Below are 27,552 nucleotides of genomic sequence, written 5' to 3' on the forward strand. Positions count from 1 at the left end.
TTTTTTTTTTTATGATAGTCACAGAGAGAGAGAGAGAGAGGCAGAGACACAGGCAGAGGGAGAAGCAGGCTCCATGCACCGGGAGCCCGACGTGGGATTCGATCCCGGGTCTCCAGGATCGCGCCCTGGGCCAAAGGCAGGCGCCAAACCATTGCGCCACCCAGGGATCCCCAGTATTCATACTCTTAAGATGTTCTGGTCCTGTGTATGTCACCTGCTGTTCTTCCTAGAAGTTTTTAGAATATCCTCTATCTCCAGTGTTTGAGAATATCTGTTATTGCCTTTCTGTTTTTTTTGTTTGTTTGTTTTTTGTTTTTAAAGATTTTATTTTATTTATTCATGAGAGACACACAGGCAGAGGGAGAAGCAGGCTCCACTCAGGGAGCCTGATGTGGAACTCGATCCCAGGTCTCTAGGATCAGGCCCTGGACTGAAGACGGCGCTAAACCGCTGAGCCACCCAGGCTGCCCCTGTTTATTTCATTTTTTGAATGATTATGTTCAACGTTTGAGAGTCCTTCTAGGCTCTAAACCTGCATCCCTCATTTCTGGGAAATTTTCTTGTATTTCATGATAATTTCCCCTCTTTTTTTTTCCCTCTGTTCACTCTCTCTGATACTGTTAATATTAGGTATTGGATCTTCTGGGTTGAACTTCTAATTCTGTTACTTTTCATCGTTGTCTCTTTGCTCTGTCTTTTAGGAGATAGTCTCAATTCTATTTTCCAACCTATGAAAGATTTTTTAAAAATTGGTTTTCACGTTTTTCATTTCTAAGAGTTTTTATTCTCTAAATTACCTTTCTTCCTGCTACTTGTTTTACTTGGTGGATTCATCAACTTCTGTCTCTGAGGATATTAAAACAAACGTAGGGGCATTTGGGTGGCTCAGTGGTTGAGCTTCTGCCTTTGGCTCAGGGTGTGTTCCCAGGGTCCTGGGATTGAGTCCCACATCAGGCTCCTTGCAGGGAGCCTGCTTCTCCCTCTGCCTATGTCTCTGTCTCAAGAATAAATGAATAAAATCTCAAAAAAAAAAAAGTAGATTTTTGTTTCATTTAGAAAAAAATTTTTAAAGATTTTATTTATTCATTAGAGACATAGAGAGAGAGAGAGAGAGAGAGAGGCAGAGACAGGCAGAGGAAGAAACAGGCTCCATGCAGGAAGCCTGATGTGGGACTCGATCCCGGGTTTCCAGGATCACACCCTGGGCTGAAGGCAGCGCTAAACCGCTGAGCCACCCGGGCTGCCCTTAAATTTTTCTTTAAAAAAATAAAATAAAATAAATTTTTATTTTAGGGGCACCTGGGTGGCTCAGTTGGTTGGCTTCTGACTCTTAGTTTTGGCTCAGGTCATGATGGTAGGGTCCTAGGATCCAGCCCCACATCAGCCTCTGTACTCAACATGGAATCTGCTTGAGATTCTCCTTCTCCCTCTGCATCTCCCACTCTTGCATGTGTGCACTCTCATTCTCTCAAATAAGTAAATACAGTCTTTAAATTTTTCTCATAAACATTTTTTCCATATTGGAAGCTTTCTCGTATGTCAGGTGACACTTGGATATTCATTCCCATAGAAGGATAAGGCACTGAGCAGCTAATTGTAATCTTGAGCAGAAACCTTTACTGTAGGGTGAAGAGGTAGATGTTTCATAAGGGAACCCTCAAATCAATATCTTTCAAATCAGTAACTGTATATTTTTTCTATGGGGCCAGTTTCTCCTGCAAATACTCCTGTCTCCTTCGGGGGATATATGAATTTAGTTGTCAGCATTCAGGAACTAGGCGGGAGAAGGCAGGGTGGCAGGGAGTTGTTTACCATTTACTAGGAAAACTTGTTTCTCTGTGTTTAGTCCTACAGTTCACTCCCAGCCTGCTGTCCTCCCATCTGGAGCATATGTGATTCAGGATCTCTAGTAAACATCAGCCCTTTGCTGAAGTCGGGACGAGGTAGCCATCCGTGTACTTGGGGTTGCCAAACAACAGGAGGGAGGAGTACCAGCTTAGAGTTTCAGCATTCTTGTTTCTATCTAGACTCCAGCTTTTTTTTTTTTTTTTAATTTTATTTATTCATGAGAGACAGAGAGAGGCAGAGACATAGGCAGAGGGAGAAGCAGGTCCCATACAGGAAGCCTGATGTGGGACTTGATCCCGGCACTCCGGGATCGTGCCTTGAGCTGAAGACAAACGCCCAACCACTGAGCCACCCAGGCATCCCTAGACTCCAGCTTTTAAAGAACCTGGAACCTTCACTTCCTGAACCTTCCCAGAGTTCTCTAAATTTTCTTCCCTGTTTCTTTTCATTGAGGTCTCGTTCAGAATCAGAGCTAACCATGTGTATGTAATCCACCATGTCTAGCTGAAAGTTTGTTTTCTGACCTTTTATTTTTTATTTTATTTTTTTTAAAGATTCTATTTATTTATTCATGAGAGACACACACAGAGAGAGAGAGAGAGGCAGAGACACAGGCAGAGGGAGAAGCAGGCTCCATGCAGGGAGCCCGATGTGGGACTCGATCCCGGGACCCCGGGGTCACGCCCTGGGCCGAAGGCAGGTGCTAAACCACTGAGCCACCCAGAGATCCCGTTTTCTGACCTTTTAATGATGACTTGATTTTTTAAAATATCTGGAAATCATTTGGCTTTTGATTTATTACTTTCTCTAGTTAAGAGTCAGAAACTTTTCCTAAAAGGACCTGATCGTGTTTGGGGCTTCAATAGCCACATATAGTCAGTCTGTGTTCATATTCCTTATTTTTTGTTTGTTTTGCCTTTTGTTGTTGTTTTACGACCCTTAGAAAACAAAGTCAAGAATGCCTGGCTAGTTCAGTCAGTGGAACATACAGCTCTTGATCTTGGGGTTGTCAGTTCAAGCCCCACATTGGATGTAGAGATTACTTTAAAAAATCCTTAGAGATACCTGGGTGGTTCAGGTGTCTGAGCGACTCTTGATTTTTGGCTCAGGTCATGATCTCAGTCTTGTGAGATAGAGCTCCATGTTAGGATCCACACTAGTGTGGAGCCTGCTTAAAATTCTCTCTTCTTCTCCCTCTGCCCTCCCCCCAAGATAAAAATAAAATATTTGAAAAATAGGGGCAGCCTGGGTGGCTCAGTGGTGTAGCACCGCCTTCAGCCCAGGATGTGATCCTGGAGTCCCATGATCAAGTCCCTAATCGGACTCCCTGCATGGAGCCTTGCTTCTCCTCTGTGTCTCTGCGTGTGTGTGTGTGTGTGTGTGTGTGTGTGTGTGTGTGTCATGAATAAATAATTAAAATCTTTTTTTTTAAATTTTTTTTTTTAATTTTTATTTATTTATGATAGTCACAGAGAGAGAGAGACAGGCGCAGAGACACAGGCAGAGGGAGAAGCAGGCTCCACGCACCGGGAGCCTGACGTGGGATTCGATCCCGGGTCTCCAGGGTCGCGCCCTGGGCCAAAGGCAGGCGCCAAACCGCTGCGCCACCCAAGGATCCCAAATAATTAAAATCTTAAAAAAAAATTGTTGCTGGACCAATGCCAACAAGTGATCCTATTCAGTCCATTAAACAAGAACTCAGTTTGCCATCAATGTTTCCCTTAGGTTGTAGAAGTGCTCACTGCTTCTCGTTGCTGTGTCTGTACACCTATATGCCTGAGAAATAGCTTTGCAGCTTCTTTCTAATTATAATTTGTCTGTTTTTTTGGTTGCTGTGGAAAGTAGAATTCCAAAATTGAATATAACTTTAAAATAATTAAATTGTCGGAGATCCTTGGGTGGCTCAGAGGTTTAGTGCCTGCCTTCAGTCCAGGGCGTGGTCCTGGAGGCCCGGAATCGAGTCCCACATCAGGCTCCCTCCATGGAGCCTGCTTCTCCCTCTGCCTGTGTCTCTGTCTCTGTCTCTCTCTCTCTGTGTGTGTGTGTCTCTCATGTATAAATAAATAAAATCTTAAAAATAAAATAAAATAAACTGTGAGTCCAGGAATCTGGAATGATACCTGTCTGTATCCTTTTCTGGCAGGACTGAAATAGAACTTTCCTGTAGGAATGGGGTCCAGGTTAAAGATTTTTGAGTTTCAGCATGGGTTTTTCTGTATAATTAATCTAGTTTTAACTTTATTGTTAAGCAGGATGCCTGGGTGGCTCAGCGATTGGACATCTGCCTTCGAGGCGTGATCCTGGGGTCCCGGGATCCAGTCCCGCATCAGGAGCTCCTGCATGGAGCCTGCTTCTCCCTCTGCCTGTGTCTCTGCCTCTCCCCCTACACCCCCTACCCCCACTGTGTCTCTCATGAATAAATAAAATCTTTAAAAAAAGAACTTTCTTATTAAACATATTTAATGTCCATAGATCCAAAAACAATTTAGAAGAAAATGATTTTCATCTAACTCAGAAAGCTGAACCAAACATGGGGCACCTGGGCGACTCTGTCGGTTAAGTATACCTTCGGCTCAGGTCATGATCTCAGGGTCCTGGGATGGAGTCCCTCGTTGAGCTTCCTGCTCAGTGGAGAGTCTGCTTCTCCCTCACCTTACTGGTGCTATCTCTCTCTCAAATTAAAGTCTTAAAAAACAAAACAAAACATCTGGGATGTGTGGACTAGAACCATCTGAAGAGTAAGAGAAGTAACCTTTTTTTTTTTTTTTTTAATAATGCTAATAGTCTGCCTAGAGGTATAGATTGTGTAGGGTTTTCATTTTCTGTATTTTAAATTGAGAAAAGCACAGTGTGGGCTCTCCTGTGTAGGATGGTTGGGGTTATTTACACATCTTCCTGTGTCTTGTATATTCTTCAGGGGAGAATAATTGATTTATTGACCCTTGTCCCAAAGGCTGAAAGATAAGTTGTGACTTTTTTTAAAAGTTTGTTAAAAAAGAAAGAAATGAAAAAGAAAAAAGAAAAAAAAGAAATGTGTATGTATTTAATATGAAAGTGCATTGAAGAAAATTTGGGAAAATAAAAAATGAATAAAAATCTGCAATCTAATTCTGTAGAAATTATTAACATATTGGTATATTTCCTTTTCTTTGTTTTATTTTTTTTTATTTTGTTTTAGACAGATTTTGTCCCCCACCTGAATAATGATGATTAATTTGAAGATCTAGTAATAGAATTTAAGGGAAAGATTATAGAACAGTTCTTCAAACTAACAAGTGTGTCAACAATTCTATGGAAATGCCAGTACAATTTATAAGAATGGATCTACTGTTTTGCTAATTCTCACAGAAATTGACCTATAAAGTTAAGTTTTTCTTCAGTGAGATTTGTTGGGCATGGTTTTGGTGGAACCTGTGAACTTAGCACTGGGTGCTTAGCACTGGGGTTCATGGTGCTTAGCACTGGGGTTTAGCACTGGGCATGGTGCTTAGCACTGGGGTTCATGGTGGTGAACAGATTTGACTGCTTGACCAGAACTAACCCTTAAAACATAAAAAACAAAACAAAACCAAACCTATTTCTCTCTTTTTTTTTTTTTTGTCTTTTTAAGATTTTTAAAAAAGATTTTATTTATTTATTTATTCATGAGAGACACAGAAAGAGAGAGAGGCAGAGACACGGAGGAGAAGCAGGCTCCACGCAAGGAGCCCAGTGTGAGACTTGAACCCAGGAATCTGGGATCACGCCCTGAGCCAAAGGCTGGCACTTAACCGCTGAGCCACCTAGGCGTCCCTAAGATTTTATTTTTAAGTCATCTCTACACCCAATGTGGTGCTCCATCTCACAACCCTGAGATCAAGAGTCATGTGCTTTACTGACTGAGCCAGCCAGGCACCCTGAAACATATTCCCCTTTTGAAAAATCCTTTATGGATTGGCAGTATATTCTTAATTCTCTCAGGTGTAAAAAGGGCAGATGTTGGGACGCCTGGGTGGCTCAGCAGTTAAGTGTCTGCCTTTGGCTAAGGGTGTGATCCTGGAATCTGGGATCTAGGATCAAGTCCCACATCCACATCGGGCTCCCTGCATGGAGCCTGCTTCAGCCTCTGCCTATGTCTCTGCCTCTCTTTCTCTCTATCTCTCATGAATAAATAAATAAAATCTTTTTTTTTTTTAAAGGGCAGATGTTAAAATAACGTCCAGAAATCCTGAAACTCACCCTGCCTGTTGATGAGTCACTTTTTAGGGGTGAAGGTCAGACTCACACCTTGCTGATCAGTGAGAACGGTTTGTTTCCTTTCCTCTCCCTTCTTCCCCTGCTCTGCGTTTGTACTACTGAGTACTGAAATGAAGTAAATTCATTATCCCACAAGAAATAGGCCCTCCCTCTTTTAAAACTACTGCTACACTTTTGGTAGCAGTCGTAGGCTAGATTATTTTTCATATCCACTGGCCTGTGAGTTCCAAACCTCTTCCTGCAGCAGGTAGGAATTTGTGTGTGGGTTTGAAAATTCCTATATGACATGACTTACCAGAAAAGTGTTTGGTCTTCCAGTGAATGAAATTTCCATCAGATTTTATCTTTATTTACGTTTACTTAGGAGAAAGGAACTGCTTTCCTAGAGTTCAAGCTTTCTTTTAGTTTAGTTTTGTTTTTTTTTTCCTGAAGGAGAAATAAAAATCCCAGGAATACTGACTGAACAAAGCAAGAAATTTGTGCCACGTACTCTACCCCTGCTATTTCTCAGGCTCACTACGTTTTTTTTTTCTTGAATCACCCACACATAATTTATTTTGATAAGGCTCAAGATAAAATGATGTAGGTAGAGTAGTTTCTTTTGGGTTTTTTGTTTGTTTGTTTTTAAAGATTTAGTTATTCATGAGAAACAAAGAGAGAGAGGCAGAGACATAGGCAGAGGGAGAAGCAGGTTCCATGCAGGGACCCTGATGTACGACTCGATCCCAGATCTCCAGGATCACACCCTGGGCTGAAGTTGGTGCCAAACCATTGAGCCACCTGGGCTGCCCATCTTTTTGGTTTTAAAAAACAAAAACTTTCTGGGGCGCTTGGATGGCTCGACTGAGTGTCCAACCCTTGGGTTCGGCTCAGATCATGATCTCAGGGTCCTGGGATCAAGCCCCTGTACCAGCTCTGCTCAGTGGGGAGTCTGCTTGAGATTCTCTCCCTCTCTCTCAAATAAAAATCTTTTTTTTTTTATTTTTTATTTATTTATGATAGTCACAGAGAGAGAGAGAGAGGCAGAGACACAGGCAGAGGGAGAAGCAGGCTCCATGCACCAGGAGCCCGACGTGGGATTCGATCCCGGATCTCCAGGATCGCGCCCTGGGCCAAAGGCAGGCACTAAACCGCTATGCCACCGGGGGTTCCCTCAAATAAAAATCTTAAAAAAAAAAACAAAAAAAAACCTTCTTAATCTTTCAACTAATAGGGATGCTTCAGTGGCTCAGTGATTAGATGTCTGCCTTTGGCTCAGGGCATGATCCCAGAGTCCTGGAACTGAGTCCTGTAATATCGGTCTCTCTGCATGGAGCCTGCTTCTTCTCCCTCAGCCTGTTTCTCTGCCTCCCTCTGTGTCTCTTGTGAATAAGTAAATAAAATCTTTTTTTAAAATTTTAGCCAATAGATAAGTTAGAATTGTTCTTCAAATCATAGGTTGGTGAAAGTGAGAACGTTCTTCTGGGTTGTTTTTTCTTTTTTTTTTTTTTTTTAGCTTTTGATTTTTACTTTTTTTAAAGAATTTTTTAAAAAATTTATTTATGATAGACATAGAGAGAGAGAGGCAGAGACACAGGCAGAGGGAGAAGCAGGCTCCATGCCAGGAGCCCGACGAGGGACTTGATCCTGGGACTCCAGGATCGCACTCTGGGCCAAAGGCAGGCACCAAACCGCTGAGCCACCGAGGGATCCCCTTGATTTTTACTTTCTAAAGTAATCTCCACACCCAACGTGGGACTCAAACTCCCTGTCTGAGGTAGAGTCTCGTGCTCCACCCACTGAACCAGCCAGGTGTTGCTGGCCTATGTTTCTAAATAATTACCTGTGACATAGTAGAAGAAAAGTTTTGGTGGTTAATTTGTACAAAACAAATTGGTCAAGGATGGTTATGGGCATTTTCAAAATTAAAGAAAGGCTTTTTGGTAAATGGTTGCCCAAAGTAGCCACTAATTGTTTTACCATTTTAACCACCTAACTTCTGAGAATAGACTTTTTTTGTTTTTGTTTTGTTTTGTTTTGTTTTTAAGATTTTATTTATTTATCCATGAGAGACAGAGAGGCAGAGACACAGGCAGAGGGAGAAGCAGGCTCCCTGCAGGGAGCCTGATGTGGGACTTGATCCCTGGACCCCAGGATCATGCCCTGGGCTGAAGGGAGGCGCTCAACCACTGAGCCACCCAGGTGTCCCTAGAATAGAGTTCTAAGTAGCTCATTTTGTAAGAAAAATCTTAACTCTAATTTAAAGATTGTTTATTCATTTAGAGAAAGGAGGGGGACCAGAGAAGAAAAGAAAGTGGGGTTTCCAGGGGAGAGGGAGAAAGAGAATCTAAAGCAGGCTCCACACCCCCCAGCACAAGCCAATGCAGGGTCTATCTCACGGCCCTGAGATCATGACCTGAGACGAAATCAAGAGTCAGACACTCAACCCGCCGAGCCACCCAGGTGCTGCATTAACTGTAATTATATATATATATATATATATATATATATATATATATATATATATTTTTTTTTTTTTTTTTTTTAGATTTTATTTATTTGTTCCTGAGAGACACAGAAAGAGGCAGAGACACAACACAGGTAGAGGGAGGGATCCCTGGGTGGCTCAGCGGTTTAGCGCCTGCCTTTGGCCCAGGGCACGATCCTGGAGACCCGGGATCGAATCCCACATCGGGCTCCCGGTGCATGGAGCCTGCTTCTCCTCTCCCTCTGCCTATGTCTCTGCCTCTCTCTCTCTCTCTCTCTCTCTCTCTCTCCTCTCTCTCTCTCTCTGTGTGACTATCATAAATAAATAAAAATTAAAAAAAAAAAAAAAAACACAGGTAGAGGGAGAAGATGTGGGACTTAATCCCAGGACCCGGGGTCACAACCTGAACCAAAGGTAGGCGCTCAACCGCTGAGCCACCCAAGCGCTCCACTGTAATTTTTTAAAAGGAAGACCTATACTATGTATAATCTCACCCAAATTCTTTAAATTTTATCTTTCTACATTCTCTTTGGCCACATTGTAGGCATTTTTGTATAATTCTAAACATTGTATATGATTTTTCATTTTACTTTAATTAATACATCATAAACCTATTCTCTGAAATACAATGTCGTTCTTATAATTGTCTCTATTTTTAAAGATTTTATTTATTCATGAGAGACACAGAGAGAGAGAGAGGCAGAGACACAAGCAGAGGGAGAAGCAGGCTCCATGCAGGGACCCGATCCTGCGTCTCCAGGATCAGGCCTCGGGCTAAAGGTGGCACTAAACCACTGAAACACCGGGCTGCCCAATTTTTAAAAAATTTAAATAACATAACAGTAGATAGGTATAACACCATTTTTCTTGCCAAGATAATTTTTCAAGGTTGCATTTCAGAGAGATTTCATTGGGAAATAACTATTTTGAGCTTGTTAGTTTTTCCATGAAAGACAATGCAAAGGTATGTTTTGGTTTTGTAAACTCCAGTCTGTTTTGCTTTAGCTTGATTATATACTGTGATGGAATTTAACTCAACTACTGACCCAGCCTCAGGAGTTGAAATGAGTTTACTTTTACCTTTTGATCTGTTTTCTTGTAAGTCAGAAGTAAACTCTGAAATAATCTTTTCTTGAGGCACCTGGGTGGTTCATTCAGTCTGTTTAGCATCTGCCTTGGGCTCAGGTCATGATCCCAGGGTCCTGGGATCGAGTCCAGCGGTTGAGCACATGTGTTCTCTCAAATAAATAAATAAAATCTTAAAAAAATAAAATATTTTCTTTATCCCAATGTAACTGTGATACTTAGTTTGTAGTAAGTATACACCTGAACTACACATCTGGATATGCTCTTTACTGTATTGCCGTGTTATAAATTTTTAATTGTACCTCAATAATTTGCAAGCACATGATGACAATGAATTTATACTCAGGCTCAATAAACGTATATTAAGTTGAAGGTATGAACATAAAAATATTTTCTGTAATGTTCATCATTCGTCAAAATAGCATTCTAAGAGTTGAATTTTGGGGGGGGGGGTTAGATTTTATTTACTCATTAGAGACCCAGAGAGAGAGGCAGAGACAGCCAGAGGGAGAAGCAGGCTCCCCACTGGGAACCCGATGCAGGACTCAATCCCAGGACCCCAGGATCATGACCTGAGACAAAGGCAGATGCTCAACCACTGAGTCACCCAGGCGTCCCAAGAGTTGGGTTTTAAAGTGGGAGCTGCGGGGGATCCCTGGGTGGCTCAATGGTTTAGCGCCTGCCTTCAGCCCAGGGTGTGATCCTGGAATCCTGGGATCGAGTCCCACATCAGGCTCCCTGCATGGAGCCTGCTTCTCCCTCTGCCTGTGTCTCTGTCTCTCTCTTTCTCTCTCTCTCTCTGGGTCTCTCATGAATGAATAAATAAAATCTTTAAAAAAAAATAAAGTGGGAGCTGCCTTTTCGTTAGTAAATACAGAGCTATGATAATCCTTTTTTTTTTTTTTTTGAGCTATGATAATCATGTTCGAAAAGCTTTAGAGGAGTCCCTGCTCTTGGTGCTAATTGTCTAGTGATACTGTTTGCTCAGTAGCAGAGGCATATGGCAGGTTCACAGGTTGCTGAATTGTTTCAATTTTTGTTAAATAAGGTCAGTGCCACAGTTTTGTCTTAACACTTATTTTTTCTGGGATGCCTGGGTGGCTCAGCGGTTTAGCGCCTGCCTTCAACCCAGGGCATGATCTTGGAGTCCTGGGATTGAGTCCCACATCAGGCTCCCTGCAGGGAGCCTGCTTCTCTCCCTGTGTGTCTCTTATGAGTAAATAAATAAAATCTTAAAAAAAAAAAAAAAAAAACTGTTTTTTTTTTTTTTTCCAAGTATTGCAGGAGTTTGTTCTTGCAGGAAAAAAAAAAAAAACTATATAACTGGGAAATTCCTTCAGTCCCCATCCACTGGTTTTGCCAGTTGTTTCCCTAGAGGCAATGCCTCTTAACTGTTCAGTTTGTTCCTCCACACCTTTTCCTTGGAAAGGTTCAAATGTCGAAAGTAAGGCTTAAATTTTGAGAAGAGACTCCTGGTCCCCTTTAGTGTGACTCCTAGATTTTTCTATTTGTGTCTACCTTCACATAATGGTCCTGGAGAATATGCTTCGGGAGTGTGTTTAGGTGCTGTGTTTTGTCAATTCTAAGACTCACTATTATCTTACATGCTATTAAGAAAGAAAAACTGCTCTTGTAACTGTAAAATACTGGATTGTAAAACAGAATATGATTTTAGAGAAGTTGAAGCATGTGGTTGAGGGAATGCCTGAATGGATGAAATAAGTGATGTGCTGTGATTCTGTATTGTTTTCTGCAACTTGCTTTGTCACTTAGTATTTCCTGTAGTTGCTTCATTTATACCATAGTCTGAATAGATCATACTGTTTAGCAGTTCCTTTTTTTTATATTTTTTTAAATTTTTATTTATTTATGATAGTCACACAGAGAGAGAGAGAGAGAGGCAGAGACACGGGCAGAGGGAGAAGCAGGCTCCATGCACCGGGAGCCCGACGTGGGACTCGATCCCGGGTCTCCAGGATCGCGCCCTGGGCCAAAGGCAGGCGCCAAACTGCTGCGCCACCCAGGGATCCCCTGTTTAGCAGTTTCTTTATTGAGGAACTTGTAAATTGTTTTACCATAACAAGAAAATAGCTGTGTCCCCCCACGTCTGTATATTTAGGAGAGTATCACAAGTGGATCACAAGAATTGGAATTACTGAGTCATGGGGCATGCACATTTTTAGTTTTGAAACAAATTGCTGAATTGTCTTCCAAAATATCTAACTGTATACTTCAACATTAGTATAGGAGAATCAGTACCTCTTTGTTCCATTCTTACCAAGTCTTGATGTTACCTGACTTTGTTTGACCTATGTGGTGGCAGAGGCTTTGTATCTAATGGAAACCATATGCATTTCCTTGATTAGTGAGGTCGGGGATCTTGGGTTGCTCATTGGCAACCTGTTTCATTCTCCTCTGAGTTTACTGTTCATAACCTTTAATCCACATTCTTGTCTCATCGGTAATTTTATTCTGGTGACTACTGTGTGCATGGATAAAATATGTAGGCAGTATATCCTATTTTCTATTTTTTTTTAGGTGGTAGTCTCTTTTGTTAGAACCAGCCAATAATTAAATGTATCAAAGAAGCAGAACTATTCTCTAAGGATTTCCCATTTTACCAGCACCCACTTTCATATTGCTTTGAATGTTGATGGTAGTGAAGTCTTTACAGGCCGAAACTGGCTTCACTCTGCATTGCCCATTGGAAACCTGCCAGAGCCAACCATGGTATGAAGCAGGGAAAAGGATCTGATAGCCATCATCGATACTATCCCATTTCTTCTGAAGTAGCAGTGGACTCCCTACTTGATGAATAGACTGAGAGGTTCAGTGGTCTCACATCTAGGCAAGGTCTCAGAGGAGATTCACACCTCTCCTATCAGAGCCCCTTCACCACATTGCACATCTCAGTGGGATGGATGCATTTATAGCATTTCAAGGTACGCATAATCTCTTATACATGATTATATTAAAAGTGACTGATAAAAAATTATTTTTTAAAAAGATTTTATTTATTCAGGAGAGAGAGAGAGGCAGAGACACAGGCAGAGGGAGAAGCAGGCTCCATGCAGGAAGCCTGATGCAGGACCCGATCCTGGAACTCTGGGATCACACCCTGAGCCAGGAGCAGACATTCAACTGCTGAGCCACCCGGGCGTCCCCAAAATTATTTTTTATAAACTGTTTTAAAAAAACGATCCTCCTGCAGTTTTTGTTAAGTGTAGAAGATATGAAGTGGAACAGTTTGTGTCTGTTAACTTGACAGATGGGTTTCTCTGTAGAAGTTTGAACATAAGTATCGATACTTGGCTTCATGAAAAAAAATCTCTGCATAAAAAGTTTCTATCTTAGGCTCTGACTATTAAAATCTAGTTTTTGAAATAAAAATGTCACCATAAGATTTGTATCTATCACAGGGAGTGTGTGACATACCTCACAGTGGAAGCATAGGACACTGAAAATACTTTTTTTTTTTTTTGCAAATTCTAATTGTTTTCATGTTTCTTTATCTTACAGAAAAAGATGGCAAAGCCTTTCATCCAACTTATGAAGAAAAATTGAAGCTTGTGGCACTGCATAAGCAGGTTCTTATGGGTCCATATAATCCAGACACTTGTCCTGAGGTTGGATTCTTTGATGTGTTGGGGAATGACAGGAGGTAACCGTGTTTTGTTGTATAATGAATTTTAGCAAGAGTGATGTTGAGAAGAGTGCAAAGCGAATTGGTTAAGATGGAATCAGCTGGTTCCTTAGCTTTAGAGTGAGACTGAAACAGACATTTTTGCTTACAGCTTCTGGAGTCTTCAGATGTGTATCTGTTTTTGGCTTGGAGATGTTTATGGATAAATAATGTGGAAGAAGTTTTCTCATCTGATTATGAACATAAGACAAGTACAACTTCATTTGATTCTTCCTAAATAACATTAATAGCAGCCATTTACAACATACAGTCATTGATTTCCTTACTGGGACAGAATTATGACAGGAAAGAATGCACTGGGAGCTGTATTTGGTTAAGACTAAAATATGGTAACAGAAAGTCAGACTTCGGTGCTCTTGCTTGTATGGAAATTATCAGCAGTGCAGCTAATCTAGTTCACAGCAGCACGTTTGGATTGTATGTGGCACATCTAATTTAGGAAATTAGTGATACATACTTGTTGAAACTTGAGTTTTGAGCCTTTTGCTTATGGTAGAATCATCCTTTGTTTTAGTTGTAATTGAGAATTGTTCATGTTTAGGTTTAAATTAAATCACATTCATAGTCACTTAGGAAGAGGCGGAAATAACTTTTCTTGTTATTTCTTCCAGGAGAGAATGGGCGGCCCTGGGAAACATGTCTAAAGAGGATGCCATGGTAGAATTTGTCAAGCTTCTAAATAGGTGTTGCCATCTCTTTTCAACATATGTTGCATCCCACAAAATAGAGAAGGAAGAGCAAGAAAAGAAAAGGTGAAGTTTGATGGCATGGCACACTTTATTCCTGTGGAGCCCCAGTCCTGATGCCTTTGCCTTATGGAGTATCTATTCTAGATCACGTAACCCCACTGCCCTTGGATCCCCACTTCTTTTTTTTAATGCTTTTTTTTTTTTAAGATTTTATTTAATTTTAGAGAAAGATCTCAGGGTTGAACAGGGGGAGGGGCAGAAGGAGAGAGAGAATTTCTTTTTTTTTTTTTTTTTTAGAGAGAGAATTTCAAGCAGACTGAGCACAGAGCCTAATGTATGACTCAGTCTCATGACCCTGAGATCACAATCTGAGCCAAAATCAAGAATCAGATCCTTAACCGACTGTGCTACCGAGGCACCCCTGGATCCCCCTTTCTTACGGCAGTTGTTCAACCTGCTGGTGTGAGCAGGTATTTGTACTTGGAGTTTGAGGGGCAGGGGCCTACTGCTATCGTGTGGCTATCCCTTTGAAAGGAACCGCCTTTCCACCATGGCAACATTCCTCTTGTCCTGGTTACACTGAGGTTTTGAGCAAGCTCCACCATTAACTCAGGCCCCCTCCCCAACCTTCAGGGCTGCAGACACATCCTTTGCCTTTGTTTCCCTCAAGCTTCTAGAATGTTATGCTCCATATCATGGCTATCACCTGTACTATGTGGTTATTCATATTGGCTCTGGCTCCCACATGGCTTATTAATTATTTCCAGGGGGTAGGCATGTATGCTGCTGAATAGACTGTTTATGTTGATGGGATTTTTCATCATGACTATGAAATCCACAGCATTACAGTTAACACCTTTGTTTTCTTTTTAAGATTTATTTTATTTGAGAGAGTAAGTATGTATGGGCAGGAGGGGGGCAGAGAGAGAGGGAGAGAGAATAATCCAGCAGACTCCTTGCTGAGTGTGCAGAGCCTGAGGGGCTTGATCCCACAACCCTGAGATCATGACCTGAGCCAAAACCAGCAGGTGGACGCTTAACTGCCGAAGCCACCCAGGCACCCCTGGTTTACACCTTATTTATCTAGAGGTTATATTTTCAATAACTTTGATTATCTGAAGTTTTTGAGTAATGAAAATGGCAGTATAAAACCAGTTTTCTCAGATTATATTACATTTACTTAGGAACCATTGGTTCTCTGATTTCCTTTCTTGACCTGAATTGGAAATAGCAAAAACAGCCTGATAGGAAGAAGACCGAAACTATAAAAAATCGACACAAGAATTCTAAAACTATAGCAGGCCTCTGACATGGAGCCTGCTTCTCTCTCTGCCTGTGTCTCTGCCTCTCTCTCTCTCTCTCTCTCTCTCTCTCTCATGAATAAATAAATAAAATCTTAAAAAAAAAATTATGTTTATCCAAAGGAAGATTGTTTTTATCCAGAAGAGAAGTTTTGATTTATTTTAAATATTTTATTTATTTATTCATGAGAATACACAGAGAGTAGAGAGAAAGAGGCAGAGACACAGGCGGAGGGAGAAGCAGGCTCCACACAGGGAGCCTGACGTGGGACTCGATCCCGGGTCTCCAGGATCACGCCCTGGGCCGAAGGTGGCGCTAAACCACTGAGCCACTCGGGCTGCCCAGAAGTTTTGATTCTTCATGGCAAATTGAGTAATTTATTAGTCTTCTTAACATGTAAAATTACATTTTTCCTTTTAAAAATCTTTTGTCATGAGATGAAATCCACCTAGTACTCTGAAAGCATTTAAGATTAAACTTCTGTCGTACAGGCCTAGCTCTGGTTGTGGAACATCCACCAACTGTGACAGGTTAAAAGTAGGTCATATTACTGCTATGTGTTGAGCCCTGGTTGTGGCTCAGATGTGCTGTTAATCACTTCTAGGAGTTTGGGGAGAAAGCGGGGTAAGCCGAGCAGTGCTTGTGATAGGACTAAGAAGTGGTATCCCCTTAGATCCTCAGAGACCTCTTGCATCTGCTCCTCAGCCATCCTGCCCTCCATACCATGCTCAGCGAGGCACTCACTCCTCATGCAGTGGGGTCTGTGTTCCCCCAGGAGAGAGGCAGAGGGCAGGCAAGAGCTGGGTAGGGACTGTACCTGCATTACCAACTCTTCTTTTTCTATTTTAAATGCAGCCCTTTGACATTTTTTTAAATGTCGGAAGCAACATACAGATATGTGTAATATAAGTATGTTTCATCTATGGCAGTATGTGAAGCACAAACCAAAATCCATCCCTCCCACATTGCTTTTAATTGCTCCCTTCTCTTGATAGATGATAAAGGACACATTTAAGGTGTATTTTTTTTTTTTTTTTAAGATTTATTTATTTGGGGACCCCTTGGTGGCGCAGCGGTTTGGCGCCTGCCTTTGGCCTAGGGCGCGATCCTGGAGACCCGGGATCGAATCCCACGTGAGGCTACCGGTGCATGGAGCCTGCTTCTCCCTCTGCCTGTGTCTCTGCCTCTCTCTCTCTCTCTCTGTGACTATCATAAATAAATAAAAATTTAAAAAAAAAAAAGATTTATTTATTTGAGGGAGAGTGCGAGTGCATGTGGGGGAGGGGCAGAGAGAGAAAAAGTTTATTTCTGCTGAGTGTGGAGCCTGATGGAGGGGCTTGATCCCAGGACCCTGACATCATGACCTGAGCCGAAACCAAGAGTTGGGATGCTTAACCGACTGAGCCCCCCAGGTACCCCCAGGTCAGATGTTTCTTGGCAGACCTTTTCCTATGCATTTCCCTACTCTTTTCATTAAACAAACATATTAAATGCCTTTGCATACTAGGCCACATAGTCGTTTTTTTGGCTACATGGCATTTCAGAGTACTTTATGCATTTCTAGACACATGCTTGTTCTTTCTAGCACTGTGCTCAGCTCTGAGAATGAAGCGCTGGGAGATAGGCAGCCTTTGCCCTCACAAAGCACCGAGTTTAATGGTAGGGCAAATATATTACCGAATTTCTCACTCAAATTTAGTTACAACCACAATAAACAGTGGGAAGAGAAAGCCTGTGACACTCTGAGTGTAGGTTAGGGAGACCTTCAGGGTGTGGGCACATCATTTCAGTAGTCTCTTACTGATGGACACCGTTCTCTCTTGCTGCGCAGCTGTAATTATTTCTGCCTTGTTCTTGTGGATTGTGAGATCTACCCCACAGGATAAATTTCTACTAGCAGAGTGGGTGCATTTCAAATTTCGATAATATGACCATGTTGTTCTCTCAGAGTTGTGTTTTCACTGGGAAATAAAGCCTTAAGTTATTTTAAAGCAGGATTCTTTATACAGGGCTCACTGTGTCTGTCCTTGGCTTGTAGGAAGGAGGAGGAGGAGCGAAGGCGGCGCGAAGAGGAAGAAAGAGAGCGTCTGCAGAAGGAGGAGGAGAAGCGCAGGAGAGAGGAGGAGGAGAGGCTGAGGCGGGAGGAAGAGGAGAGGAGGCGAATAGAAGAGGAGAGGCTTCGGCTGGAGCAGCAGAAGTAAGTGGGTCAGTGGCTGGTCTTGAAGCTTGAGAGCTGGCCCGCCATGGCCTCCGTGTGCCATGCTTGTGGGAGAGTGCTATGATGTGTGCTGGGAGGCACACCCGTGCCAACTCCTGTCATTTGTGCCAGTGATTGTCGTGTTCCCAAGACGCCCTTATCTTCAGCTTCAGTGGGTTGCAAAAAGGAAAGGGATGGGGTCAGCCACCAGATCCAGGGACTAGAGCAGGAGCTGAGGTTACTTGCTGGCTCTGTCCCCAGGTCCACAGAATCTCGTCTTGCTTCCCCAGCTTGTGTGTCTGTCTCACCCCTTCTGTTCTCTGCCTTGGTGTACACAAGGCTGGCCCAGTGTGGATTTGTGTGGTCTGAGTTTTCATGCATCTGACAGATTGGCCGGAATCAGAGAGAGATCCAGTTAGTCTTGGGACAGAGGGTCTGCTTGGTGTGGCCTCTGTCAGGCATCTGTTCCTCATACAGAATTTGGAACGTGAAACAATTTCTCCTTAGGACCGTGAGAGCAGCTCTGTCAGGGGGCTGGTCCTTCAGGAGGGAGTTGTGGGTACAGGGACAAATCGATGGACAACCATGTGTGTGGGAAGAAGATCTGAGGTGTGGGGGTGACCTGGCATCTAGAGGAAACCAGAGAACATGATGGTCCCTTGGTGTCTCGTCATCTCTCAGCAGCTCCACAGAGGAGCCTCATTCCACTTTGGGGAGAGACTAGGAATGCTACACCTTTAGGAGAGGGTGGCACCCTGGGTGGCCAAGCCCAGTGTCATGTTCTGTTCAGGAGTTTGTGAGATTTTGCTTAGTCTCATCTATCTACTTATTTATTGAGAGCTGGCTTTCAGGTCTTTTTTCAGTTGGTCACCTGACTGAGGTAAGAATTGTGTGATGTGTGTAGGAAAGAAAATGAGATTTATAACAATAGAGAGTACTGTCTCCCAACCGAACATGCCCAGTTACTATTTTCAGTGTTGATCTTGAAGGCAGGCTTTAAATTAAATGCGAGAGACCCTCAGAGTTTCCTGGCTTTTTTGACACTTATCAGGGCCACTTGCAAGACGTTCTCTTACTGCTCTCTGAGTGTCCAGGTGGAGAAGCTGTGGCCAACAGTTGAGTGTCTCAGCTTTGCCATAGATAGCAGCACAGCCTCTTACAGCATCCTGGTGAAAGTCCAGGCTGACTCCCGATTGCCTAGACTTGCATTCAAGCTCTGGCTGCTGCTGGCAGTGTGATCTTGGACAAGTTCCCGAACGCCTGTGCCTTCTCCTCTCTGAAACCTCACCTCTGTCGTGGTCGTGAGAGCAGTAGTGGCTTAGTAACCTGGGACATGCTGACCGGTAGCCATTACTGGGTTAGTCATTTCACAGAGTGACAAATTATAAAAGTAAATAATAGGGACATTTTCTTTTGCCATGAGCCATCTCCCACGGTCAGACTAGTGTGTATTTTTTGATATTTTAGGCAGCAGATCATGGCAGCTTTGAACTCACAGACCGCTGTGCAGTTCCAGCAGTATGCAGCGCAGCAGTACCCTGGCAACTTCGAGCAGCAGCAGCTCCTCATCCGCCAGCTGCAGGAGCAGCACTACCAGCAGTACATGCAACAGCTCTACCAGGTCCAGCTTGCCCAGCAGCAGGTGCGCGCACCCCCTTCCAGCGCCCAACCTGTCCTTCCGCTGGGACCCGTGCTCTTTTGTAATGGGTGCTAATAAATTCTGCCTCCTTTAGCCTTAAAGGGATAATTTCAGGGGACTTTTATGAAGGGAGACTTTCAGGGTGCATAGCAGTTTTGAAAACAAATAGATGATATTAAACCAAAAAATGATGTGACCACTGCTCTGTTGTGATTGAGCATCTGGAGGTTGTGTGGACCAGGTGTCATTCCAGTGAGTCTGGTTGAAACTCTGATGGTGGTCCTGGCACCGTGAGGACTGGGGTAACTGGTTTTAGTTCGACAATGTCCTTCAGGTGGTGGGCTGTCAGGTGGTGGCTGCCAGCTGCCAGTGGGAGGACCAGTCCCCTGAGGCTGTCGGCTGATTTTGCAGGCTGGTCACCTTGACGTTTGCGATAGGTACTGTGGCAAGACTGTGCTCCCATACACCACAGTGGTAGTCTTCCTTCAGCTCCCCTACCCCCAGGTACTTTGCTTCCACACAGGAGTAGGTGGTTAAAGGAAAGCGTGTGGGATGAGGGGTGGGGAGGAGGGCAGTTAACACTTGCATTTGGTCCTGGCTTTGCCATTATCTTGGGGTTTTTTTGTTGTTGTTTTATTTTCTAAAGATTTTATTTCCTTTATTAGAGGAAAGCATGGTGAGAGAGCATGGTGGTGGGTGGGGGCAGAGGGAGAGGGAGAAGCTGACTCCTTGCTAAGCAGGGAGCCTGATGTGGGACTCCATCCCAGGACCCTGAGATCATGACCTGAGCCAAAGGCAGGCACTTAACCCACTGAGCCACCCAGGCGCCCCTGCCCCCCATCTTGTTTGATATCAAGTTACCTACTGCTCTGATTTCTCTGCCTTTCTCTCAATGGGAATGGGATAAAATCCTGGTACCTGTTGTGTTCACCTCACTGAACTCTCAGAGGACTAAAATGAGAAAAATAGTTGCTCTGTGAAAATGTTGTATAGAGGGACGGCTGGGTGGCTAGGCAGTAAATTAAATGGCTGCCTTTGGCTCAGGGCATGATCCCGGGAATCCCGGGATCAAGTCCCACGTCAGGCTTCCTGAATGGAGCCTGCTTTTCCCTCTGCCTGTATCTCTGCTTCTTTCTCTCTTTCTCTCTGTTTCTCTGTCTCTCATGAATAAATAAAGTCTTAAAAAAAAATGTTGTGTACATATAGCAGGTAACCGATCCTGTGTTCATGTTTCACACTGGGCAGAGGTATTAATGCCTTTGTAGTGTGGCTCTAACAAATTTTTACTCCTTTTCGCTCAGAAAGCAGTTTTGAAAAAAAAAAAAAAAAAGAAAGCAGTTTTGATCTGTCAAATGGAGGGAAGAAAACGTCTGACATTGTAGTTGCTCAACATTTCTTGTCAGATGAAGTGATCTTGCTATTTTGCCAACTTTTAAAAATTCTTTGAAAATTAATATTCTTCAAATCCCTTTTCCCTTGAGTCTTTAGCATTAGTGAGAAGTTAAAAAGCACTGTATATTTTGTCTTGTTCATGAGAAGATGAAAAAGATGTCAAACCAGAGTATATTCAAGACAATAAGTGGCATTTGAGGGATTCATTTTCTGTCCTCGAAAGCCTGTTTCTACTTCAAGGTTACCAGCCTCTTCCTGCTTCGGTGATGGCTCCAAGATAATTGTCCAATAGGATAGCTCCCATGTCCTGCCCTGTTGATAAGTCACTGTCATTTTGTGAAAGCAAAGTTGGTTAGATAGGGCAAACCGAGAATCTGTGGAAGAGAATTAGAAAGATCTTGAATCCATAATTTAGATTATAGTGATGGAACTCAGTTTTACACATTGATTACTGGTCTCTGGGAATGGAGAAGGAAAGGTGCTGGGAAAGGAACAAAGGAAACTTCAGCCCCATAAGTATTGATTTTTTTATAAATACTGTGCAAAATGACAAAATGTTAATACTTGTTCACTTAGAGATGTGGTTATGTGGGTGTTTGCTGCTGTGCTTTTAAAAACTTCCCACAGTACAGATGAGAGACAACGTAAGTAAACCATTATGATCTACTGCGTATAATAGAAGTTGATTTGAGGGCAGTGGGATCCCCAAAGGAGTTGTTCACTGCCAGAGGATTTCAAGCATGGCCTCCCAGAGAGCAGCCATCTGAGCTGGACCTGCTGATCATCAACAGAAATATTTTTCTTGCAGTCCTGTTGTGCAGTGAATTTTCTCAGTCTGCCGAATTATTTTGGTTGTACGCACTTTTTCTGGAGGCTGGTACTCTTTCTAGAAAATCGATATGGGAATAACTGAGAATCTGGGCCTTGGAAAGAGGTACTTGAAAATCTTACCTGTGTTACCAATCTGCATTAGCTGCACAAAAAGCGTCGTTGTTCATTGAAATAACTGGAATGTAGATATATGTTAAGTGTGTGTACAGATATGCAGAAATATGTCCTTATCCTAAACCATGAGATTACAAAGGCTTTTTTCATATGTTTTCTTTGTTTCATTATTTTATTTATTTTTACTTTTAAAAACATTAGCTAACTTTTGACTTGATTTTTTTTTAAAGATTTTATTCTAAAGTTACTTAAATTCCCAAATGTTCAACAGTAAAATGGATAAGTTTTATACCTTCACAATGGAATATCATAGCAGTGCAAACAAAATACAATTTCTTAAAACCTTATGGATGAATGTTGTAAAAATAATGTCAAATAAAAGAAGCCAGACACAAAAAAGAACATTTATTATACAATTCCATTTATATTGAAAATCAGGGAAAGCAAATCTATAGGAGTATAAGTCAGAATAGTTGTTAGCCCTGCAGCACAGATGGGGGTGGGTATCTGGAAAGGAGGATTCTGGGATGCAGATCATGCCTTGACTGGTATTGGTTATGTGGGTATGTATGTTTTATGAAAAACGATCAGGCTGTACATTTGTGTATAGTTTGTGTACTTTATAATTCAAAGTTTTACCGAAAGTTCCTTAAGTAATAACACTTAGGTACATCTAGTAATATTACTATCCATCTTGATATAAGAGGGGAATGTCCCCATAGTTGCCCTTTGTGTTTAAGATGTTTTTACTCTTCCGTTTTGACTCAGGACATTTTGATTCCGTTTTTATGAATGCACGTTTTAATCATAATTATGTAAATAGTGATGAATTTTCATTGAGAAAATAGTTTGACATCAAGCTCCATTTTACAAGCCTATTTTAAATTAGGTTGGTATTTTTTTTTATAACATGAGTAACAAAAAAAAAAAAAACATGAGTAACAGTTTTCAGTTTAGTTGTAATGAGTTTTTCTGTATATAGCTTATGGTGAAGATTTAATTTTTGGTTAATATTGTCCATATTTGATTTGTTGATTACTTTGGGGGCCTATATCAGGTCTTACTAATTTACAGTTTCTGCCTTCATGAATTTTCCTCTGTGATCATTTCTTTCTACCAAGTTTTATTTTCCTGAGTCAGATTTTGTGTATCTGAATTTTATCAAGATTTTATGTCAGTTTTATTTATTTATTTACTCATTCATTCATTCATTCATTCATTTGGGAGACAGGGGTGGGGGGCAGAGACATAGGCAGAGGGAAAAGCAGATTCCCTGCAAGGAGCTGGATGTGGGACTCAATCCCAGGACCCCCAGATCAGGACCTGAGCTTAAGGTAGACACTCAACTGCTGAGCCACCCAGGCGTCCCTTATGTCAGTTTTAAAAACAAATGTTACTGTGTTCAATTTTTGCCTTTAATTGTTTTGGGGGTTGATTATTTCTACCTACTATCATATTTAGCCATTGACTTGATATTGTCCTACTGATAATCATCCTAAATAAGATAAAACTGGTAAAGTTTACTAGTAATTTCTTGAAGCACAGTGCTTTGGTAGGATAAAAACGGGGGTCAGCATGCATTCCAGGGCAAATGTGCCACCTGTTAATCATCCTGGTCAGTGTGTCTTCACTGTTTTCCCACTTGTAGGCAGCCTTACAGAAACAGCAAGAAGTAGCAGTCGCAGGGGCTTCTTTACCTACATCATCAAAAATGAATGCAGTGGCACCAGGCGATAGGATGTCAGTTAATGGACAGGCCAAAACTCACACTGACAGCTCAGAGAAAGAACTTGAGCCAGAAGCTGCAGAAGAAGCTGTGGAGAATGGACCAAAAGGTATGGTTTGGCATATGTGTTTGTCCAGTTGTCGTAATTGAAATTTATGGAAAACAAGTCAGGAGTCTGGCTAACTAGCTTTGGAGAGCAGTTACATATTTGTGAGAGCTGAATGCTTCTGTACCCTTTTAAGTCTGAATCTGATGCTTCTGGTGACCCTTAGAATAGCATAGAAGAACAAGCCAGATGTCTTCTGAACACTTTGTGAATTGTGTTATTGGTTACCTATTGCTGCGTACCAAATCGTACCCAGATTAGCAGCTTACAGTAACAACTGTTTATTGTCTCATACAGTGGTTGAGATTCCTGGGGTTTTTGGAATTGAGGAGCAGCTTAGCTGAACAGTGGTGGTTCTGGTCCCATTTGGTTTTAGTTGGTGATGCCGGCCAGGACTTCACTAGAGGCTCTACTTCCAGAGGGTTCCCTCCCATGAGTTGCAAGATGGTACTGGCTGTTGGCAGGAGGCCGTGTTTCCTGCCTTGCAAAAAGCCTCTTCTTCAGGCTGTCTGTCCTCAGTGTAGTGGCTGGCTTCCTCAGAGCACATGAACCAAGGGAACAAGGCCGAAGTGGCAGTGTCTTTTACGCTGTAACTTTGGAAGTAATACGTTGGCACTTCCACTGTGTTCTGTTGGCCATATGTACCAACCCTGTGCATTGTGGGTAGTGACCCTTCAAGTGCGTGAATACCCAGAGATGAGGATCACAGGGTTAGCAGGGGCATCTTGGAGGCTACCTACCATATACTATGATGTATTTTTTGTTTAAAGATGTATTTATTTATTTTAGAGTGAGAGAAAGTTGTAGGCACAAGTGGGAGGGGCAGAGGAAAGGGAGAGAGAAACTCAAGCAGACTTCCTACTGAGTTTGGAGCCCAGGGCTCAATCTCATGACTCTAAGATCATGATCTAAGCCAAAACCAAGAGTTGGTTGCTTAACTGTTTCACCCAGGTCCCCACGATGTTTTTTATTTGTTTGTTTAAGATTTTAAAAAATTTATTTATTCATAAGAGACAGAGAGAGAGAGAGGCAGAGACACAGGCAAGGGAGAAGCAGGCTCCATGCAAGGAGCCTGATGTGGAACTCGATCCTTGGTCTCCAGGATCACACCCTGGGCTGAAGGCAGCGCTAAGCTGGTGAGCCACCGGGGCTGCCCCTCAATGTATTTTTTGAGACTAAAGTACCAGAAGATAATTTAGCATTTTTAGAGGTCTAGCTTTTTATGGACCGCTCATTCATTCAACAATTGGAAGATTTTCTGAGTGCTTAGGGGGAAAATGTGAGGCAGAATGACACATGAGGTGTAAACTGTAGCTGCAGTAAGGACTGTGGTGGGGAGAAAGACACGTGTAGGTTCAGAGCACGTGGTGTGGGGACTGTGAATGAGTCGCAGAGGTCAACAGAGGTTTCCTGGGGAAGAGACGACTGAGCTGAGAGAGCCAAAGCAAGGCTAGGCTTTAACTTAAGAAGGAAGAGAAGAGCACGGCAGTGATGGTGGTTGGGTAGTGGTATGGTTTGTAATAAAGACAATTTGAGACATCTGCCTTGTCTCTTTTTTTTTTTTTTTTTTTTTTTTTTTGCCTTGTCATTTTAGAGTAAGTAACAGAAAACAGCTTTGGATAAATCCTTGAAATCCCATGGTTTAACTCCTCTCCCCTTTTATCACTATAAGAGTTTATCACTATTTTTTTTTATTTTTTATTTATTTATTTTTTTTAATTTATTTATTTATGATAGTCACAGAGAGAGAGAGGCAGAGACACAGGCAGAAGCAGGCTCCATGCACCGGGAGCCCGATGTGGGATTCGATCCCGGGTCTCCAGGATCGCGCCCTGGGCCAAAGGCAGGCGCTAAACCGCTGCGCCACCCAGGGATCCCACTATTTTTTTTTTTTTAATTTTTATTTATTTGTGATAGTCACACAGAGAGAGAGAGAGGCAGAGACACAAGCAGTGGGAGAAGCAGGCTCCATGCACCGGGAGCCCGAGGTGGGATTCGATCCCCGGTCTCCAGGATTGCGCCCTGGGCCAAAGGCAGGCGCCAAACCGCTGCGCCACCCAGGGATCCCTTTTTTTTTTTTTTTTTTATTAAGTAAATCTCTACAACTGTCATGGGGCTTGAACTCATCACCCCAAGAATGAAGAGTTATATATGTTCCACTGGCTGAGTCAGCCAGGAACCCTAAGTCTACCAATATTTTCAAATGAATTTTTTGTCAAAGGTTTCTGTGACCACATCTGAAAAACCTGCTGAGTGGACTGGTGTATATAGATGCTGCTCAGCAACAAGACTACCCCTTTCTATTTGGTCCTTAGTGGTTCCAGTCCTATTCAAGTTTTGCTGTTTCTTTGAGCTCCTTTAGAATAGGCCCTAGAACTTTGGGATCCTTAAAGGTCAAGGTTCGCCTTTTTTTTTTTTTTGACAGAGACTAAAGTCAAAGCCCAGCTTTCTTTGTCCAGATCCAAAAGTGAATTTATTCCTAAGTCCAGATCTCCCTTCTTTATTAGGTTTCCCTGGCTCCAGCTAGGAGGTTTCCAAGGTCCAGTTTTAAATCCACATGTGTAATCAGAGTGTTGAAAAAATCACTTCTAAGATTGTGGATTGCATTTGTTACTTGAAGTGGTGTGACCTTTGAATACCTAGTGACATTGGTTAAATGTTGCAGTTCAGGGGGAGACTTTGCTGGGAAACATGTAAATTCCTCTAAGTCCTCGATTTTAAGATAGACCAGATAATACTTGGTGCCTCACTGCAGCCAGGCAGGTGTCCTGTGCGAGTCAGCCACCTGCGGGTGAAGGCTCATCCTCTTCAGCGTGTGTAATTCCTGTTGCTTTTAGAATCTCTTCCAGTAATAGCAGCTCCGTCCATGTGGACACGACCCCAGATCAAAGACTTTAAAGAGAAGATTCGGCAGGATGCAGACTCGGTGATTACAGTGGGCCGAGGAGAAGTGGTCACTGTTCGCGTCCCCACTCATGAAGAAGGATCATACCTCTTTTGGGAATTTGCTACAGACAATTATGACATTGGATTTGGGGTGTACTTTGAATGGACAGACTCTCCGAACACTGCTGTCAGTGTGCATGTCAGCGAGTCCAGTGATGACGACGAGGAGGAGGAAGGTAGAGCTCTTGGTCCGTACTGACAAGTTCTGGGTTGTGTATTGGCAAAAATGGCTTGGTTTGCATGTCAGCCACCCTTGTGCTTCCTGATTTACACTTTTGGACAGGGATTCATCTCTTCATAAGTGGGATCTCAGCTGAAAAGGCTGAGAGACAGGCCAGCCTCCTGGAAGGGACTGGGGCCCAAATGTGACCTTGCTTTAATGCTAGGCAGGTCTGTCTGACAGTGTGTTATGCTACGGCTTCTCACTATTGTGCTACTTCCAGCATTTTGTGTTGGAAAGCCAAATGTGAAAAAAAAAAAAAAAGGGAAAGCCAAATGTGCAAGATCGTTTGAAAAATTTTAAAAGAGCAAGCAAGAAATTCTGCCAACTCTGGAATTTATTTAAATTTACATTTCTGATATTAGCTTTTTAAGTCATTGCTCTAAAGTTTTTTTATGTAAATACAGAAACTCATACCAGAACATCATACCTTAAAAAAATAAAAAATGTCAGCTGTTCTTCCCCATTTTACACAAGTATAATTTTTTATTTTCTCTGTAAGTAGACAAAATGGAGTGTTTCCATCTTGGTCTAGGAAGTAGGTTATAAAGTACATACGTATTAATGGAGAAGATGGTCTCCTTAATTTTGTTTTGCAGAAAAGGTAGAGCTCAGGGCTTTGGTACATACCTAGTGAGCACTTGAGTTCCTGTGTCGGCATAGCAGAGGCTGGTATAAAAAGAGTGCCCTGGCTGCGAGAGTGGAGAAGCAGCCTCTTGGTTCTTTGGAGCTCTAACCTTTCAGATGACTTGTACACAGACTGCTTGTGCTTGAAGAGGATTGGTAGTATTTCACAGACATCACATTGGGATACCCTGAAAGCGGTAGTTGTTGGAGGTTTGTGGAGGAAGGCTAGAAGTTCAGCTGTCAAGGTGCACAGTTGGATTCAGGCACCACATGTGCTGCATCCTGGGCCCTCTGGGGCCACATATGGCAACACATGTATGGGCCAGTGTCGTTGAGGAGCTGCTTTGTGTCATGGCACTTTGATTTCAGCGGCCTTTATCTCAGAGTACCGGACCAAGGTAAAACATTGCCCACAGATACTGC

The 27,552-nt window shown here is 42.5% G+C and overlaps 1 protein-coding gene across 4 annotated transcripts in view; it reads left to right on the plus strand.

Annotated features, from left to right (window-relative positions):
* Positions 1 to 27,552, plus strand: part of ACBD3 (acyl-CoA binding domain containing 3) — a 42,197-nt gene that overhangs the window by 9,721 nt on the left and 4,924 nt on the right. For 2 of the 4 annotated variants that reach the window (XM_049112461.1, XM_049112463.1), the window contains exons 2-7: positions 13,157 to 13,298; positions 13,952 to 14,092; positions 17,370 to 17,528; positions 18,996 to 19,170; positions 23,153 to 23,339; positions 26,174 to 26,470. In XM_049112461.1, coding sequence (XP_048968418.1) covers positions 13,157 to 13,298; positions 13,952 to 14,092; positions 17,370 to 17,528; positions 18,996 to 19,170; positions 23,153 to 23,339; positions 26,174 to 26,470 — 1,101 coding nt within the window. The remainder of the gene's footprint in view (positions 1 to 13,156; positions 13,299 to 13,951; positions 14,093 to 17,369; positions 17,529 to 18,995; positions 19,171 to 23,152; positions 23,340 to 26,173; positions 26,471 to 27,552) is intronic. The other 2 variants (XM_049112462.1, XM_025430669.3) reach the window with 1 other exon arrangement.

Source organism: Canis lupus, chromosome 7 (genome assembly GCF_003254725.2).
Source record: "Canis lupus dingo isolate Sandy chromosome 7, ASM325472v2, whole genome shotgun sequence".
Taxonomy (NCBI): Eukaryota; Metazoa; Chordata; class Mammalia; order Carnivora; family Canidae; genus Canis; species Canis lupus.